The sequence below is a fragment of the Pholis gunnellus genome, assembly GCF_910591455.1.
Source record: "Pholis gunnellus genome assembly, chromosome: 5".
Classification (NCBI taxonomy): Eukaryota; Metazoa; Chordata; class Actinopteri; order Perciformes; family Pholidae; genus Pholis; species Pholis gunnellus.
This window is the reverse complement of record NC_136531.1, coordinates 22,768,336-22,788,165: the sequence shown is the minus strand read 5'-3', so window position 1 is coordinate 22,788,165 and position 19,830 is coordinate 22,768,336. Positions and strand designations below refer to the sequence as shown.

At 43.2% G+C, this 19,830-nt stretch overlaps 1 protein-coding gene across 1 annotated transcript; it reads right to left on the bottom strand.

The window, feature by feature from the left end:
• Positions 1-406: 406 nt before the first annotated feature.
• LOC306696234 (volume-regulated anion channel subunit LRRC8C-like) lies at positions 407-5,729 on the bottom strand. Its single transcript, XM_079159798.1, has 3 exons — positions 5,682-5,729; positions 4,828-4,986; positions 407-3,520 (listed from the first exon to the last, which is right to left on the bottom strand). The coding sequence occupies exons 2-3, from the start codon at positions 4,966-4,968 to the stop codon at positions 1,229-1,231; spliced, it is 2,433 nt and encodes an 810-aa protein (XP_079015924.1). The 5' UTR covers positions 4,969-4,986; positions 5,682-5,729; the 3' UTR covers positions 407-1,228.
• Positions 5,730-19,830: the final 14,101 nt, after the last annotated feature.

Below are 19,830 nucleotides of genomic sequence, written 5' to 3'. Positions count from 1 at the left end.
CGGTTAATCTAGAAGATAATCTGCGAATGAATAGATAATGAAAATGATGAATTAGTTGCGTCTCACGCACTCTGTCATGGTAGTAAAAGTAATTACAGGGTTAAGGGTTAAGGGTTTTATATTGTGTCTTAAAGGTGCAGTGTGTAGGATTTGGAGGCATTTAGCGGTGGGGTTGCAAATTGCAACCAACTGAAACTTCTGTGTGCTAAACGTGTGGAGAGCTATGGTAGCCAAATGGACGCCAAATCTTGAAATCTAGAAATTTAGAACCCGTGTTTGGTTTGTTCGTTCTGGGCTACTGTAGAAACATGACAGCACTAAATAAAAGATACTTCAGTCAGGAACACTCTCGTTATAGATTTTAACCATTTATTGCAACAAATGGAATACAGTTAAACTTGGCGATAATGGCTCCGCTCTTTGAATGCTCCCCGGATTAGCCAGCAGCTACTGAGCTAAGACCGGGAGCACGAGCAATAACCCCCCTGGTTTTACAGGACAGAGGTACATTTTTTTTAAAAATACATTTCAAACATTTGCCAGAAGATGAACTAACAAAGAGGTGGAGGCTGGGGTGGAGGAGGCGAAGCTTCGCCAGCAGTGAGGTCTGTAGCAGCGTAGATGTAGAATGAATCAGTGAGAAGGAAGCCATATTTAAATAAACCTCCGTGAAGTGAGAGTGGGCTGTGATTGGTGCGTGGCCGATCGGAAGCTATGATTCAATCGGCTGGCTGTCAGCTGGTTACAGCTGGGGCGAATAACTTCCGTGTCCTGCATGAATTTACGCAAGCTTCATTTAAAAAAAAAAAAATCCATTTCTGCCAATAGATCCCCCTAAATGCTACACACTGTTTCTTTAATACTCAGAATACACACATACAGTGAAAGAGTTATTGGTGTAATACAACTACAAATCTTTCTGTGTAAGAATGCATTGTGACGTTCAGCAGAGGATAATATGAGGCTTCAACAGTCTGAGTTAGATAAGTCAGTCTTTTTAGTCTGAAATGACCTCTTCTTTGCTCCCCACATGACTGTTTTTCTTTTCCTTTTCTCTTCACGGCCCATGCTGACAGGAGCAATAATCAGTGACCAATAATAAAGATACAAGACAATATCCAAATCCTTTCAGCTGCAGAGTTCTCCTTTATGGGTGTTTAATGCTCTGCTTTCAGACCACCATACACTGAGAGAAGATGGGTCAGCAACAGCCCTTAGCTCCGCAAACTCAGCGATTAGTCAACTTGCTTCGTACATCTGATGGCAGCAGATCCAGCAGGTTGTCCTCCGCTATCAGTCCGCTGAGATTCAGCAGGGGACAGTTCCCTATCTCCACAGGTAGAGACTCCAGACGGTTCCCTTTAACCTCCAGCCGGACCAGCTGGGCCAGGCTGGCCACTCTGGAGCTGAGATCCAACAGGCAGTTGTTTCCGAGAGCCAACGTCTTTAGCCTTTTACAGGAGAACAGCTCCTCTGGCAGCATCTCTAGGGAGTTGAAAGCAGCGGAGAAGAACTGGAGGCCCTGCAGGATGCCCACCTCAGCAGGAAGAGAGGTGAGCTGGTTGTGGGAGACATCGAGGTGCCTGATTTTGGTGCAGTAAAACAGCCGAGAGGGAAGCTTTCGTAACTTGTTCCAGCTAACGTCCATCGTCTCCAGGGTGTGCAGCTTACTGATGTGATCAGGGATGTAAGTGATTTTGTTGTGCCACAGTTTTAGTGTCACCAATCGCTGGCAGTGCTGCAAGCTCAGGATCTCCTCCACAGTGGTGAGTTTGTTTTCCTTCAGGTCCAACTCCTGCAGATTGTTCAGGCTGAAGACGGCACTTGGGATGCGCTCCAGGTCGCAGTCCACCAGCTCCAGCGAGACTATGTTGGTTAACTTCTTCAGGCAGCTAAAAGCTTGGAGCTTGACGCCTTCGTTATGGATGCACAACCGCTGCAGCTGCAACGCAACATCCACTACGCTGGGTGGGATCTTAGTAAGGTGGGAGCGGATATCGAGGACTCTCAGAGCTCTAAGCTGACGAAGAGATTCCAGGGTGGCATTTTTGGACACCTCACTGACTAAAGGACCACTCAGATGTAACTCCTCCAAGCTATGCAGGCTGTACATCCACAAAGGCACCTCTTCTAAACTTTCAAAATGTAGACACAGGACCTTTAAATGTGCCTTGAGGTGGGTCAGGGCAGAAAGCTGGAGCTTTGCAGGGCAGAAGACCAGCGATAACTCCCGAAGAGAGTCCAGCTTTGCTATACTAGCTGGGATGATGACATTTTTAACTTGCTCCAGTTTAAGCGATTCCACTTCAGGAATCTCAAAGACGGTGTCGGGGAGCCCCGGCAACATGGAAAGGTGGAGCTCCAACCGGTTGCTGGAGTTCTTGGCGAGGCGGGTACGCAGCTTTTTGACGGTCCACACGAAGTTGAGGTTGATCTGATGGAGATGGCTCTCGCTGACCTCGGAAAGAAAGACGGCAAATCTCTTAGAGTACAGAGCATCATATTGGTCCACAAGGTGCAGGAGGAACGCAAAGTCGTTCTTCACATCCGGTATGTCGTTGATGCCCGTCTCCAGTCGGACGTGCTCAAAGGAGTACTCCTTCAGAGGTCTATGAAACTGCCAGTAGAGGGTGTAGATGCACAGAAGTCCGTACACTCCCACGAAGCAGATATAGCAGTAGGCAAGTTTGGAGAAGAGATGGGCTTTGTTGTGGTTACAGCAATAGATATCAAAACCAGTCAGCTCAGGAGGAACATAACAGCGCACTATTATCTCGATGTTCGGTACCAGCACCGCCGTGTAGATAATGATTATAAGGAACTTGAAGACTTTCAGTGCCGTTTGTAGCACATACATGACATACAAGATGTCTGCTTCCTCTACATGAGTTCTGAACTTCTTCACCTTTTCAAACAGAGCTTTGGCCTGCTCTCCCTCCTTCTTATCCAAGACGGAGGGGGCCGACTGAAGCTCCGGGTTTTTCTTTTCTGGGTTAGACTTGACAGACGAGGAGCGAAGAAGCAGTCCCGTATTCTCGTCGTCGTCTGCTTGTCGATCCGTGGAATCTTTTGACATGGTGTTCCTCCTCCAACTAACCAGCTTCTCCTCTCCTCTTTCCTCAGAAACCTCACTCAGGGCCCTTGTGGTCCAGGGAGAATCGAAGCACTTCCCAAGGATGGTAACGAACAGGTCAAGTTTAGAAGACGTCCTGGGGAACTTGAACCAGAAGCTGCTTGCTACCATGAAGATCATAGTGTGGATCACTACGAGGTACGGGAAGAACTTTGCAAACCAGTGGACAAACTTCTCGTAGCAATAGTGGTTGACAAACACATACTGGGGGACTTCCAGGTTGTTCCTGCGACCAAACACCTCCTCGATGACGGGCTTTTCAGGTGGGACCGATGTGTGCTGTGACGTCTCGTTGTCCCTGTCGGTCCGGATGTAGTTGCAGTTGATTGCTTCAGGCGTCTTGCTGGTGTAGGGGGTGGGCAGGCAAGAAATCTTGTCTTGGGTGAGCTGTGGAAGACAGATGAATGAAAAAATAAATGGAAAAAATTATTTGCTCCACATAAACTGTGTTATATGTAACCCTTAGCCATGATAAAAGTATATATAAAAAGTAAGGAGTGTTAGATAATGTAGCAGTGACCTGCACTGAGCATTCTGTTCGCCTCTGTTCCTCAATATAGTGGAAGAGTAACTGCACATTTACAGTATGTGTAGACATGTCAAGACCTGTTAGCAAGGTTATTTAGCCATGTGCACCATTCTGGGATGTATTCATTGCCGCCGTTGCGCAACATGTCACCTCATGAATGACGCCTCACAACGGAGAAAACGGGGCATAGTCTTGATTTTACAAGCTCAGTTTTCCCTTTCTCTGAAAACGTAGTTTCTGAAAATGTTCGGGCTGGTTAGAGTTTTACAAAAGCTCTGTTGTTAGGGACACGCATAGAAGATGCTCTGTTTACCAAAACACCTGTGTACATGTGAACTAATGGACAACAAGATCTCCCAGTATGCACTATCTTAAAAAAAGAAAAGAAAACACAAACTTAATTTTTTCAACATTTTGATATATATTGAAACTACTAAATACTAACAGGTGACAAATTAGAGATAAACCGTTGTCAGAAAAAAAAAAAAGAGGGAATATCTTTTGAAAGAATGTCACCCGCCTGTATTTTGTGTCTGAAAAAGTTTAGAGCATTTGTTGGGGACTGTTTTTTGTGGTCGATAAATATACATTTGGTCCTGTAGTGAGTATACAGAGCAGCTGGACGGTGTAAGATTGATTTAAATCCTAATACATGTGTTCATAGTAATGAATAAAGCAGGACAATTAACTGTCTCCATACTTTTGTTCTTTAATACAACAGCACAGACACCTTTCTCACTGTCTACAGGGAGACAGGGTGCTAATGAAACTATGAAATAAGAAGCAGAACATATCTTTACTTAGTTATTTCATTTGCTTTCCTTCTGTGCTATTTCTAATGTGACACAGAAATGATAATCAGGTGGTGAGAGACACATTAAGCAACAGGTTAGTGGTCTGAATCGGCAGTAAGTGGGTCAGGAGAGACATGTTAATTCAGTTTGACTGTCTGTGTTTTTGCATGACTTGGAGGTCAGATAATGTAGGAATTAAACAGAGAGGAGGGTGTGTGGGAACAAAAACATCCTGTGATAAGTAGATACAAATAATGCAAACCTTTTACCCTTATCGTGCAGAACCTTAGATTAGGTTTCTAAATCGGTGTAACCATTTTAAGGATTAATGAGCATATGATCACAAAGTATCTGGTTTGTAGGTGCCTCACCTGCAAGGTGCACCCAAAGACGCCAATCATCAGCATAGCAACGCACAGGTACTCTGAGAAAACATCCCACCACGGTTTCAGGACCCGATACTTTGAGTTCTGCTCCGCGCCGAAGTTTCTGAATTGCCCCACTGGGATCATCCTGGCTGCTGCTCCACACTGATGAAATAAAAGAGCGACGGTGAACACCGAGGCTAAAATTGACTTTCAAAACATTGCAGTCTCTGGAGAACTATTTTAAAAATGATATGACACAAACAGACTGATGACGTACCAACACGCAGGACTGTACACTGTAGAAGCTTTAGGCATCGCTGGCCTTGAATGAATGATCGGGGGCGGATTTAAAGTGGATAAACTAGTTTGACAACATGTTAACAGAAAGGATCCTCCTCCGGGACAGGGTTGAGGTCATTGTTTTTCCGATAGGCCTACTTTCCCCTGATAATTATAAAGTTATAGGGTAAAGACTACATGCTCAACCCCTGTGATAATACCACTAAATCCACATTTGTTTATTAGCCTTTTTAGTTTCTGAAGAAATATGACACTTGGCAACTAAACAAATAGACAAAGCAGACCATGCCAAACATTTAGTGGGACTTAAATCGTATTTAGAAACGAGGTTTTTTTGTTTAGTTTATAATTCGTTTCGAAATCACATGTCAGATACGCTACTGGACGTCATAGCTGCAAAATCACAAGAAACTTGAGTGTTACACGTTCATAGCCGTCCATCAACTTTCATATCTTAAAAATAGTTTCAGTTCGTCTCTACAGTATCAACATAACAGTCAAGTAAAACAAAAACAAAAAATGTCGTTTTCTGCTTTAACCAGGTGGATTTCACATACCTGCGTCCGAGGAGGATCCACTAGTGTCCGGTGGGAGTCGGGAGCCGATACTCATCGTTAAAGACGAGCACACCGATGTCAAGTTGGCAGGTAACAACACAAAACATCCGGACAAGATTTTCCGGACAAGCAAGTCCAACCCCCTCGAGCGCTAACTTTACAAGCAATGAAGAAAAAGACTTTGGCCCTACTGCACTACATTAAAGTATATTTATCCCCACATCTCTTCTCACAGCTCATATTACTAGCTGTAATGTCAGCGCTGTGACTTTAATTCTTCTTTACTTGTTGTACACTTTTATTAACGCACATTGAAAAGTATGGACCAAAGAAAAATATTAATTTCACATATATTAGCCAATGATTTCTTTAGACATACTACACTAGGACTTTTCTATGACTTACTCTACTGTGACTTTAATGACAATCTATACTACAATTATATTTTAATATTTTAAGACTGACTTTATCATGATTAATTTGTATGATACCTTTTAACGTACTATACCCTCTTAGCACCTGCCGTCCACATGCGTGGACATCATATTTTAGGTTGTCTATACCATACTACTTAATTCTGCTTAAGGGGGGCCTGATGTCCACATACGAGGCTAATCACTCTGCCATCTAGTGGTGTCAGAAGAGTAAAACACATTACAGGTCAAATTCAAGATGTCAAGGAACACCCCGGAAATTTCAGATGGCCACTCCCGACCCAACTGTCGACCAGGTAAAAATACCAAACACATTTCGTGGCTGATTCTTGTTCAGATATGTATACAAGTGTTGTATGTTTGCCATGGCATGTAAATTTGTCAAAAGTTAGTGACAGTAATGATCTACTATGCCGCTAAACATGATGTCCACATACGGGGACAGAGGAATTTAGTGTTGTTGAAAATGCTAAAATGTTAGCTAAAATGCTAACAACAAAATGTGAGTGTAAAAACGTAGTTTGGGAAGATTTTGGTAGAACTTAATAGTTTACAACAGTACTGACAGATATAGCATGATTTATGAATAAATCTACATGGATTTGTATATGATTAGATAGACAGATAGCTATCTAGCTAGCTAGCTAGCTAGATAGACTTTTATTGCGATTCAAAAATATATACCAGTGCATATCTGAACAAAATGTGTTGCACAATGGCTCTACGACAGTTGAAATCCAAACAGCAGCATCTGAAGAATAAATATCCATTCATTATAATGATTTTTCTCATGATTGGATTTCCAGAGCATATTCCTCTGTCAAGAGCAGAGCGGATACTGGGGACAATTGTTGGAGACGACTCAGAGGTGGAAGATTTGTCTGACATCGATGATCCTGTGGAGGATGCTGATTATCAACCTCCACCAAAGGAGCTGAACAGCAGTGAGGAGGACGATAGTGGGGATGAGGACCCCATTCCACAGCCCAGTGAGCCCAGCAGGGGACGTAAACGTCACTGTGGTGACAATGAAGAAGCAGAGTGTTCAGCGACTCGCAGACGTCGGCGTCAGACTCAGCAGGTTGAGGCTGATGGCTCAAATGATGGCCCCGAAGAGCCAACACCAGGACCAAGACGTCAAGGACAGCCCAAGAATGGACGTGGAATGCGCTGGACTGCTACTCCGTTGACACCAAACCTAGTTCAGTTTGAGCATGAGGAGGAAACCGAGCATGACAGAGAAGGCTGGACCCCACTGAACTATGTGGAACAGTATATTGATCAAAATTTGATCAAAATGATTGCAGATTGCTCTAATGCTACATCACTGGCTAGAAGTGGGAACCTACTCAAAACAACTATTGACGAGGTGTATCATTTTTTTGGTGCCTGTATTTTGATGTCATGTGTCCCATACCCGCAAATAAGGATGTACTGGTCCAAAGCCTTGCATTTCCCTGCCATCACCGAAAGATTCACACGCGACAGATTTTTCAGACTGAAGCGATCCCTCAAAGTGCTCATTGATGATGATGTTCCAGAAGACCTGAAGAAGTGTGACAAATTCTGGAAGGTGAGACCTTTTCTTGATCGCATTCTAAAAGGCTGCAGGTCTCAGGCTCGGCCAGAATGCGTATCTATCGATGAGCAGATGATTCCATTTACAGGAGCCTGTCCGTGTCGCCAGTATCTGCCAATGAAGCCAAACCCAGTTGGTATGAAAAACTTTGTTTGCGCTACAGCAGATGGCATTGTGCTGGACTTTGACATATATCAAGGTGCAGATGCACTGCGTGAGCAGGTTGAAGAACCAGAAGATCTGGGTCTTGGAAGCTTGGTAATCGATCGTCTGTGTCAAACTCTGCATCCTGGTACAAAGTTGTATTGTGATCGGTTCTTCACAACCATTGCTGGTGTGGAACGAATGATGAAGAAGCAGGTGTACGTGACTGGTACAGTTATGAAGAATCGGGTTGCTGCACCAGTGCAGAAGCTACCAACTGACAAAGCAATGAAAAAGGCTGTGTAGAATATCCCTCCGAATGATGGTTCGACACTTAACTGATGATTGTGTAATTTATTGATGAATCATACAAACAACGTAAGAGCTTGTGCCTCTTCGGGGGGGTACTCATCCCGTACCGTTAGTATACATTTCCAACCGTCTTTCTCTCCGTCCGTTACTCTCTCTCCTTGCGCACACAATACCACTTCCGTCTATTACTCTCAGAGCTGCTTTCAAAATAAAAGCATTTCGTTTTAAAAACAAGAAAGACATAAACTCAGAAAAACAGGCAAAACATGCAACGAAAAACAACAGATTGCTTGCCACACATGAATTTGGTTATTTACACTCCCACCAAATTATGAATGTTTCATATTACATCATATGAACTATGAATAATTTCACATTAGGAGCGACAATGTCCCTTTGTAGTCTTGAGCTTAAGAAGCCTCTAACATCAGAACTAACTTCTGCACTGGGCGCTCCATTATGGAGAGATTTCTAAGGCGCTCACCCTTCTTGTTCAGTCTCTTATCTCCCACTGAGATTTTCACTCTCCTTACAAGTCCATCCTTACCACTAACAGTCTCTAAGACCCTTGCAAGTCTCCATTCACCTCTGGGCAACAGTTCCTCAATGTCCATCACTATATCACCGACACGTAGATTTCTCCTCGGTGTATGCCAGCGCTGCCTTGCGATGATGTTGTGAAGATATTCACGTTTCCACCGACTCCAGAACTGCTCGGCCAGATACTGCACGCGACGCCATCTTTTTACGCCATACAAGTCCTCTCTAGGGAACGTTCCGGGTGGCGGAAGAGCTGTTCCGGATTTCATGTTGATCAGATGATTGGGGGTGAGTGGTTCCAGGCTGTCTGGACTGTTTAAGTTATCCACAGTGAGGGGACGACTGTTGACTATGGCCATAGCTTCATAGAGTAGAGTTCGTAGTGAAGCATCGTTGAGTCTGCTATGGGGAAGTGTTAGAGTGGAATTCAACACACTCCTGACAGTCCTTATTTGTCGCTCCCATACGCCACCTGCATGACTGGAGTGGGGCGCGTTCATGACGAAATCACACTGCTTCTGTGACAGAAATGTACTGAGTCTCTGTGTGTTAAGCTCTCATAAAGCTGCCTTGAATTCATTCTTTGCACCAACAAAGTTAGTGCCTTGGTCACACTGGATTTGACGGACTGCACCGCGAACTGCAATGAAACATCGCAAGCCGTTGATGAAAGCATCCGTGGACAAATCTTCCAACATCTCGATGTGAATTGCCCGTGAGCAGAAACAGGTAAAGAGTAGGCCATATCGTTTATGCTGTTTCCTTCCCTCTGTAGTGACAAAAGGACCGAAGCAGTCCATACCACAATATGTGAAGGGTGGGGAGGGCTCAACACGTTCTACGTTCTCCCACCTTGAGGATACCGTCTGTGTCCAGAAACACATCGAGGTGGTGCAGTTTGTTGCAACGCTGTAGTTGACTTCCTTTGTTTAACAGCTTGATCTCTTTATCATATGTTTGACTTTGCAGATCTTGGATTATGACATGTTTTGCACTTTCCTGTTCACTCACTGTAGAAGGTGCGCCTGACTTGATGTTCTTAGTTCGTCGCAGAAGGCGAGCCACAGCCTTGGTGGCTTGGGACCACGATGAGAACTTGGACAAGCGGTCGGCAAGACTCAATGATTCTGTGGTCTTTGTTTGCAGTGTCTGTGCCTTTTTGACTTCTGGATCTCCTATGGGTAAATCCAGTACTACATCTTTAGGTGTAGGTATTTCATTTTCCCAGAGGAATGTGGGGCCCACGAACCAGTTGGAAGTAAGTAGCTCGTTTACAGTTTTTCCCCTGGATGCGCCGTCTGCTGGATTTTCCTTCGTGGGGACGTAAAACCATTGCTGGGGGCTTGTGTGATGTCGGATCTTCTGGACTTGGTTGGCAACAAAGGTGTGAAAGCGCCTTGCATCGTTATTTATGTAACCTAGGACTACCTTTGAGTCTGTCCAGAAGTACTCTTTCCCATCTGCATAACCAAGCTCCTCTCTGAGCATATTACTGATGGTGACTGAAACCACGGCTGCGGTTAATTCAAGTCTTGGTATTGTAGACAACTTTGTGGGAGAAACACGGGCCTTTCCTATCACTAGACAACAGTGAATCTCTCCTCTTTGGTTCCTGACTCTGAGATAAGTGCATTGACCGTATCCGCTGGTGCTCGCATCCGAAAAGTGATGTAGCTCTGTTTCCACAATTTCTCCAAAATTGTCAGGTATGTAACATCGAGCTATGTCTATCTTTTCTAAGTTGGCAAAGTCTTGATGCCAGCTCTTCCACCGTGCCTTCAGCATCTCTGGCAGGGGGTCATCCGAGCCAGTACCTTGGCGACACATTTCCTGTAGGATCTTCTTCCCAGTGAGAATATATGGTGCAAGGAAGCCAAGAGGGTCGTATATGGAGGCAACAGTAGACAATATGCCTCTACGTGTCATTGGTTGCTCTTTCAAGGTGTTGTTGAATCTGAAGCTATCCCTCTCTATGCTCCAGTGAATCCCTAACGCTCGCTCGAGTGGCATATCATCGAAGGTCAGATCCTTGGTTTTGGCATCTATTGCACGCTCTGAGGAGGGAATGCTCTGTAGGACAGCATGGTTGTTTGACACAAATTTGTGAAGATGAAGACCACCTTTGGCACATAACTCTCTTGCCTCATGAGCCAACTGAATGGCTCTTTCTACAGTGTCTGTACTTGTGACTCCATCATCCACATAAAAGTCTCTTGCGACAAACTGGGAACCTATTGGATGAGATTGACTGTTTTCCTTGGCTAAGTATTTCAGCCCATAGTTTGCACAGCCAGGAGATGACACTGCACCAAAAAGATGTACCTTCATACGATATTCCTGAGGTTGTGTGCTTGTATCTCCGTCTTTCCACCACAGGAAGCGCAGGTAGTCGCGGTCGTCCTCCTGAACATGGAACTGATGAAACATTTTCTCTACGTCGCACATGAGCGCAATATGATGTTGCCTGAACCGTATGAGGACACCTGTTAGGTTGTTCATCATGTCTGGACCTGGTAGAAGGTGTTCGTTTAGGTTTGTGCCGCTGTACCTTGCAGAACAGTCGAACACAACCCGTATTTTTTCAGGCTTTTTAGGGTGGTAGATGCCATGATGGGGAATGTACCATCGTTCACCAGGAGTTCCATCTTTGTTTACTTCCTCAACATCACCTCTCTCAATGACTTCTTTCATGTATGCTGTGTAGTCCTTCTTATATTTCTCGTCCCTGTGGAACCTCTGTCGTAAATGACTAAGTCTGATTTCAGCGAGTTTTTTGTTATCAGGTAAGTGTGGCCGCTGCTTAAAGGGCAGAGGCATCTCGTAATGTCCCCGATCATTTTTCCTTATGCCTTCTTTGAGTTTGTTTAGGAAAATGATATCCTCTTGTGAGACAGTCTTGTCATCTCCTTTGGAGTCCTTGAAATCTGATTCCAGGGCGCTTATCACATCCATTGGCGTGACTATTGGGAGTTCCTTTACAGTGACTCTGTGACACAGCCTTGATTCTGTTTCATCGAGGCACTGTGTTGAGCAGCCTACAATGCTCCATCCTAAGTCCGTAAGGATGGCATAGGGCTCGTTGTCTTTTCCTGCTACTACTTGTCTGGGTGTTAGTGTTCTGGGACAGTTATACCCAATCAAGAGTCCTACATCACAGCTGAGAAGAGGTGGCATCTTATCTGCGATCGCTGTTAAGTGAGGCCATTGTTTTGCAGTTTCGTGAGTGGGAATATGATCACGATTCACAGGAATGCAGTCCTTGGTGTAAGAAGGACGAAGGTTGATGTGAACACCTGAATTGTAACCTCTCACACGTAGTCCCGATACCCTTTCACTTTTCACAATCATGTTTTCTCCAAGCATAGTGGTAAGTTTCAGTTTCACAGGGTATGCGTCTGCTTGTAGTTCCTTGCTTATCTCCTTGTTGATGAAGGTGCTGTCACTTTGAGTGTCTAGTAATGCGTAGACAAGCTGTTCTTTGGCTGGGTTTTCAGCAGAGGACACCCATACAGGAACGATCATGGAAGTGCTGCCTGACTGACTACCTCCAGTGACACTGAGTGCTGTGGCTGCAATGGTTTCGTTTACAGTGTTTGGAGCTGTGTTGGCAAGGGGTACAGACCTTTCTCTACCATCACGTCTTCTGTAGTTCTCATCGTGGAGACAAGTAGGGTGCCTTCCCTTACATATATCACAAGAATGGCGGTGACGACATTCCTTGGCACCGTGGCCTGGTTTCACACATCCATAACACAGCTTGTTATCCTTCACGTATGCTCGTCGATCCTCAAGGGACTTTTCTTTGAAGTCAGGGCACTTGGGAAGTTGATGCTTGTCATCTTTGCACCACAAACAGGGGGACCTTGGTTTTGCATTGTTTAATGTTGACTTGTCACTGTTCATGGCAGTTTGAGTGCTGAAAACATTGGCTTTGTTTCCCTTTGTTTCCTTTATGTATCCTTTGTCATGAGATGAGTTGACTGAGTGAAGAGCATATATGGAAGTGACTGGGTTGCATGCTATCTCTGCTTCTAAAGACACAAAGTTAGTGAAATCCTCAAAGGTGGGAAACTCTTTTCCTTCCATTAGGGCTATTGTAACCCGACGATTCCAACTTGATGCTAACCAGTCAGGATTCTTTTGTATTAGCTTTACGTTTTCTTCGCAGTCACTTAATATTTCTAAACCCTTCACATGGGCCATGGCTTGTAGACAAGCACTTAGGAAGTCCGAGAATGTTCTTAACCCTTCAGCATCCTTGGGCTGAATTTTTGGCCATTTTGATAGCTTGTCCCTGAAAGCTCTTTGGATGACAAAAGGCTGTCCGTAGCGATGGGTGAGCTTATTCCATGCGTCCTTATATGCCTCATCATCATTGCGATAAAATGTGCCTTCGAGACATTTATGAGCAGGGCCACTGACGTATTTCTTTAGGTAATACAGTTTATCAGCTGAAGAAATACCCTTTCGGTCAACAAGTGACATGAACGACGCTCGCCATTCAATGTACTGGATTGGGTCTCCACTAAACACTGTGGGCGTTGGCACTGGGAGTCTGTTTATGGCTATGCTGTCTTGGATTGCTTGGGCTAGACAGGACATGTCATTAGTGGGCGCTGGTGTCACAACGTGAGGGTTTTGATGGTATATAGCAGGGTTGAAAGGAATGATGGGGGGTCTGTTGTTCTGCTGAATGGACTGTCTATCAGTTTCTTGTCTGATTTCTCTGTCGTAGATCTCCAGTCTAGCACGAGCAACTTCCATATCTCTTTCTACTTGTAGATGCTCTAATTCAGACGTCTGCTTTTCTAATTCCTTCCTATGGTTTTCCTCCATTATCCTTATTTTTTCCTTTTGCTTTCTTTCTTCTTGCAGTATTTTAAACTGAGCCTCCTTTGCAGCGAGCTCTGCGGCTGCCTCAGCCCTTTTTGCAGCTATGATCGTTGACTCAGAGTGGTGACTGCCACTTGACTGAGAAGCTGTGCCATATACTGAGTATGCATAGTCGTGGGCATATAACTGACGGAGACGATGCCTTTCACATACTGCATCATAATCGCCATCGACTGCTGATAAGCGTTCATTGACTATCTTCATGACGTCTTTAGTCACAGCCTCACATGCATCAATCTTGCGTCTCAAGTCAGTGGATGGTGTGGCACGCTCTCTTATTTCACTGTACGCTCTCATGACATCATCCATTCCTTCTTCAATGTTGTCTGCTATTGTAGACAATTCGGTGTCTGATATGTCTTTCTTTAAATTTTCTTTGGATGTTCTGATTTTAATTTTCCATTGATCATACAAGTTTAGGAGTCTTTTTTCTTTTTTACTCAGTTCATCCTGTTGGTAGGCAAGCATTTTCTCCGTTTGCACAATATGACGTTCTGATCGACGTGGTAATGTAGCATCATCCATTTCAAGTTGAAGCTCAGCTAGCTGTTTTTCCTTACATTCAATTTCCTCCTTTAATTCCTGCTTCGACATTACTTCATAATCCTCCAGATGTAGTAAGCCTCTAATTTCTTGGATTTCCGTTTGTAGCTTATATATCTGATCCTTTATGGAATCCATTTTGAATGTATTTTTCCTTACCGCTACTGTTGACCATCAAGCTAGGTGCTGCAACTCGCTGCTCTGTGGCCGTTCCGTCTTTGTTCCACAAGTAGCGAGGTGTAGCAGATGAAGGTGAAGCTCTTACTGTAGAATATCCCTCCGAATGATGGTTCGACACTTAACTGATGATTGTGTAATTTATTGATGAATCATACAAACAACGTAAGAGCTTGTGCCTCTTCGGGGGGGTACTCATCCCGTACCGTTAGTATACATTTCCAACCGTCTTTCTCTCCGTCCGTTACTCTCTCTCCTTGCGCACACAATACCACTTCCGTCTATTAAGGTGCGTTCACACCAAACGCGTTTCACGCGTCGCGAATCGCGCCAAACGCGCCAAACGCGCCGCCGGCATCGCCGGGGACTATTTGTGTTCATTCGCGTCCATCGCGTCCAACGCGCTGGACGCGCCAAAAAGGGGGCGTGGCTTATCGGCCTGAAAGCTGTTCAACTGTCCGCCATCAACCGTAGAAAAATAGCCTCTATTTCTGCTCAGTACGTGTTGTGGAAGTCCCAGATATCACGGGGAACTAAACGCCGTCATGTCTGGTTCATAACATAGTCCGGAGGAGCTCCGTGGATTTCATCGAGCTCATGTGTCTAGCGAGCCACACGTCGGCTGTTTACTACAGCTGTATGAACACACTATAAACTGACTTGGCTGTGATTTAACTGGCCATGACTGTCTCGAGGATGTTGCAATCCTGTATGAGCTGGCTACAACAGATCACATACCCGTTTGTATGACATTAAATGTTGAGAGTCTACCCGAGGTGACCAGTAATGATAACCATGAACAAAACTTTAAAGTAGATTGGTCAAAGCTCACAGAAGATGATTTCTTGCGTTACAATTCACAAACCGATAAGAGCCTAAGTAATATTGAAATACCATTTGATGCAATTCTGTGTGGCAACATTAACTGTAAAAACCAAAATCACAATAGTGATTTATGCATAATGTATGATAAAATTGTGAATTGTCTAAATAATGTCAGTGAATCATTCTGCAAAAAAAGGGCTAAACAACACAATCTTAGGCCAGGATGGAATGAATATGTGTCTGAACTTCATAGAGATGCTAAAGAAGCTTTCAAAAATTGGGTTTTATCAGGAAAAGCAAGACATGGTCCAGAGTGTGAACACAAGAAACATGCAAATGCTAGATTTAAATATGCTGTGCGCTTTATTAAAAGAAATGAACAGGCCATGAGGGCAAACTCCATGGCCAAAAAGCTTCAGCACAATAATGTCTCTGACTTCTGGAAAGAAGTTAAGGTTGCCAATAACACTAAGATGCCCTTGCCATCCAACATTGATGGGGCTACTGGTTCGGATAGTATTGCAGATCTGTGGAGTAATCATTACAGGGATATTTTCAACAGTGTGAAGAGTGATGAATTGAATATTGGTGATGTTCCCAATAATGGTGGTGTGTTTATTAGACCTGATGAAGTGTTGTATGCCATTGAGAAATTGGCATTGAACAAAGCATGTGGCCTTGACCAAATAACAGCAGAACATCTGAAGCATGCTAGCAATAGAATTTCAGTTTTACTTGCAATGTGTTTTTCTGGATTGTTAATGCATGGCGTACTTCCTGACTCTATGCTGACTGTTTTGTTGGTGCCAGTAATCAAAGATAAAACCGGTAAAATATCCAGCATTGAAAATTACCGACCAATTGCTCTGGCTAGTGTACTCTCTAAGGTATTAGAACAAATTCTCTTGGATAGGCTTCAAGAATACATAATAACTACTGACAATCAATTTGGTTTTAAAAGTAAACATAGCACTGACTTATGTATATATGCACTGAAGGAAGTTGTTAGTAAGTACAGGAGGCATAACACCACAATATTTATGGGTTTCCTGGATGCATCTAAAGCTTTTGACCGAATTAATCATGGCAAATTGTTTATCAAACTACAAGAGCGAGGGGTCCCTCCATACTTGATTAGGATTCTGCACTTTTGGTATTTACATCAAACCATGCGAGCTAGATGGGGTAAGAGTGTATCTGCACCCTTCCTAGTGACCAATGGTGTCCGACAAGGTGGAATACTGTCACCTGCTCTTTTTAATCTGTATATGGATGACCTTTCTAAAAAGTTAAAAGAGTGTAACACAGGATGTATGGTGGGGGAAAGTCTTATCAACCATCTGATGTACGCTGATGACTTAGTGGTCCTGTCTCCTTATAGTGCTGGTTTACAGCAATTGCTCAGAGTCTGCTCACGGTATGGCGTGCAGTATGACATCAAATTCAACTCTAAAAAGAGTGTTATTGTGATTGCTAGAACCAAGGAGGATCAGAAGCTACATTTTCCCTCGTTTTTTATGGGAGGCCAAGAGCTAAATGTGGTGCAGAAAATGAAATATTTGGGTCACATCATCAGGAATGATCTAAGTGATGATGACGATGTGCAGCGGCAGTGTTGCAAATTGTATGCACAAGCTAATATGCTTGCACGTAAATTCTATATGTGTACAGACGATGTTAAAACAGCTCTCTTCAGAGCCTACTGTACTCCACTGTATACAGCCCACCTGTGGTGCAGTTACAGTAAAGCCAAAATGAAGAAGATTCAGGTGGCATTTAATGATGCTTTCAGAATCTTGCTGAAGCTTCCAAGATGGACAAGTGCAAGCCATATGTTTGTGAGTCGTAATGTTCCCACCTTCCATGCTGTATTGAGGAATTTCATCTACAAATTTAAATGTCGATTAATTGATTCAGAAAATATAATTATAAAAGCCTTAAGTGATCCAACACAAAGTGACACAAGGTATACTTCTTGTTTCTGGAAACATTGGCACAAATGTCTGTATGTTTTTTAACAAGTGACTTTTTTTTTAACTGCAATGACTACACCTGTGTCTTGGTGTCCTCGTATTGTATAGTATTTTATATATTGTTGTTGTATTTGTGTTTTTGTTTTATTTTATTTTTTTGCTATATGGACTCATGAGTCTGAAATAAAGTTGAATATAACGGCAATAAACCGACAAAAAGGGACTCCGAAATAACTACGTAATGATGCCGATTTGTACTTGTTTTATCAATGAAGCTCGGATCGATCGGTGCTAGGCTATGCTAACATTACGATAACGTCATATAGACGTAAATACGGCAGCGTCTATTCATTTTTTGTACCATATGTTTTACACACAAACATGTCTACACATAGTTTGGTCCGGTCTCTACTGATATGAGGTATCGTAGAGCTCTGGGTGAACATAGCGGCTACAGCATTTATTTTCTGATTTAGCAACAGCAGGACTTCACTGATGACGGAGAGAGCAACTCAACGCTGATTGGCTATCGCGCTGGAGCGTCACGCGATTTTTTCGCAGAAGTTCAAATATTTCAACTTCTGCGTTTGGGGCGTTTCGGCGTTTGGCGCGTTTCGGCGTTTTGACGCGTCAAACGCGCCGCGTCATACGCGCCAAACGCGCCGCGCCAAACGCGCCCAACGCGTCTGTACATAGACTTTGTATGTAATCGCGCCGCGTTAAACGCGTTTGGTGTGAACACGGCTTTACTCTCAGAGCTGCTTTCAAAATAAAAGCATTTCGTTTTAAAAACAAGAAAGACATAAACTCAGAAAAACAGGCAAAACATGCAACGAAAAACAACAGATTGCTTGACACACATGAATTTGGTTATTTAAAGGCTGGAAGAGGCACCTCAGCAGAAGTTACCACTGGAGATGGAAACATTGGCGTAGTGAAGTGGTATGACAATAAACCAGTACTGATGATGTCGGTTGTTCATGCTATTCAACCGGAAGATACCTGCAAGCGATGGGACAAGAAACTGAAACGATATGTGACTATCTCACGACCAAGTATTATCCGTGAATACAACTCCAAGATGGGTGGGGTCGACTTGGTCGACAGAATGATGAGCTATTATCGCATGAACATCCGCACTAAAAAGTGGACACTGCGGATGCTAATGCACTTCATGGATCTGGCATTGGCCAACAGCTGGCTACTGTACCGCAAAGATCTTGCTGTATGTGGTACACCAAAGAAGGCAATCATGCAGTTCCTTGAGTTCCGCATGGAAGTGGCTAAGGCCTTCTTGGCCCAGCGTGACAATGGTGTACCAGAAGACGATGCAGACCTTTCAGAACAAGGGAAAAAAGGTCAAGTGAAGGAAGTGCCCCATATCTCAATCCGCAGAAGGGCTAATGCACATCTTCCAGAGGTGGTCAACCTGAAGAATGCAGCCCGCTGCAGAGCGGCAGGCTGCTCCGGGAAATCACGAGTGCAGTGTGGGACATGCAAGGTGTTTCTGTGCTTGCAAAGGGATCGCAACTGTTACACCGCCTTTCACACATAGGTGTGAACAGGTTCATACAGAAGAAAGGGCATTCCTAGTTTGAAATAGTAATAGTTTTGGACTGTATGGTTATTGTTGATAAAAATGGTTTTGGAAATATAAAATATTTCTTGCAAATTTTGTTTTTCCATAGCCATGTTCAGAAATGGAAATGGACAGTTTTAGATGGAACAGTGACATGTATACTATATATTTATACCTTGTCACAGAAATAAGATGTCTTCCTGCAACTGTTTGCAGCACTTCAAACGAGCCGTAGTGTCAATGTGACTGTGCTGAAAGGTGCAAAATATTTTTTCTAGTTTTGTCTTCGCACTGTTTGTTCAAAACATGTTCAAAAACATGTTCATATGTGTTTTGAATGAATGCAAAAGCATTCAGGAAAAAACTGCTGTGTTCAGTTTGGTAAATAGAGAGTAGAACACTTTATTTCACAGTGATGACTTTTGTGTTTTATGGGAATTTGGTACGAGTGTACACATATGTGGACATCATTTTTCTCAAAAACTACATCATGTCAAATGATAATGCTTAGTTTGTATACTTATCAGGTCCCAATAAGCCCAAATTGCAAAGAGAAATTAAAAATACACACCAAAAAAGAGCTTGGGTCTTAGGAGGATACTATAACCTTTTTATTAATTTATTCAACACATTATACTATGACTTTTTCAACATACTCTACTATGACTTTTTAAAAGACAATTTCAACGTACTATACCTCGACTTTTATGACATGCTATACTATGACATGTTAATGATTCATTTTGAGATTCTATACAATGGTTTTTTCATGACTTTGACAAAGTATACTATAACTTTTTCATAAATGTTTTCCACATACAATACAATTTCTTTTTCAAAATACTATAATTTTTGTATGATCTTTTCATGCTGTAGTTAAATATGATGTTAATATATGATACAGCCAACAGCTACCAGTATCAAGGGCTGTAGTGCCCTCTGGTGGCCACTGCTGCTTTGCATAAACTTAAATGCATGCGACCCAAATTTTTTGACATAAACCACCCAAGTGGAGGTGTCATTAGATCCAGAGATGGGCAGTATTTCTATTACTTGTATTTGAAATACGTATTTCAATTACTTTTGAGTATTTTGTAATTTGTATTTGATAGGGCCGATTAAAAATCTAACGTAATTTGTAACAAAATAC

Excerpts from the sequence above, each read along its gene's own strand:
- LOC306696234 (XM_079159798.1), bottom strand. The coding sequence starts at position 4,968 with ATGATCCCAGTGGGGCAATTCAGAAACTTCGGCGCGGAGCAGAACTCA. Across the intron at positions 3,521-4,827 it reads TCTTTGGGTGCACCTTGCAG|CTCACCCAAGACAAGATTTC; the intron begins GTGAGGCACCTA and ends TGTCTTCCACAG.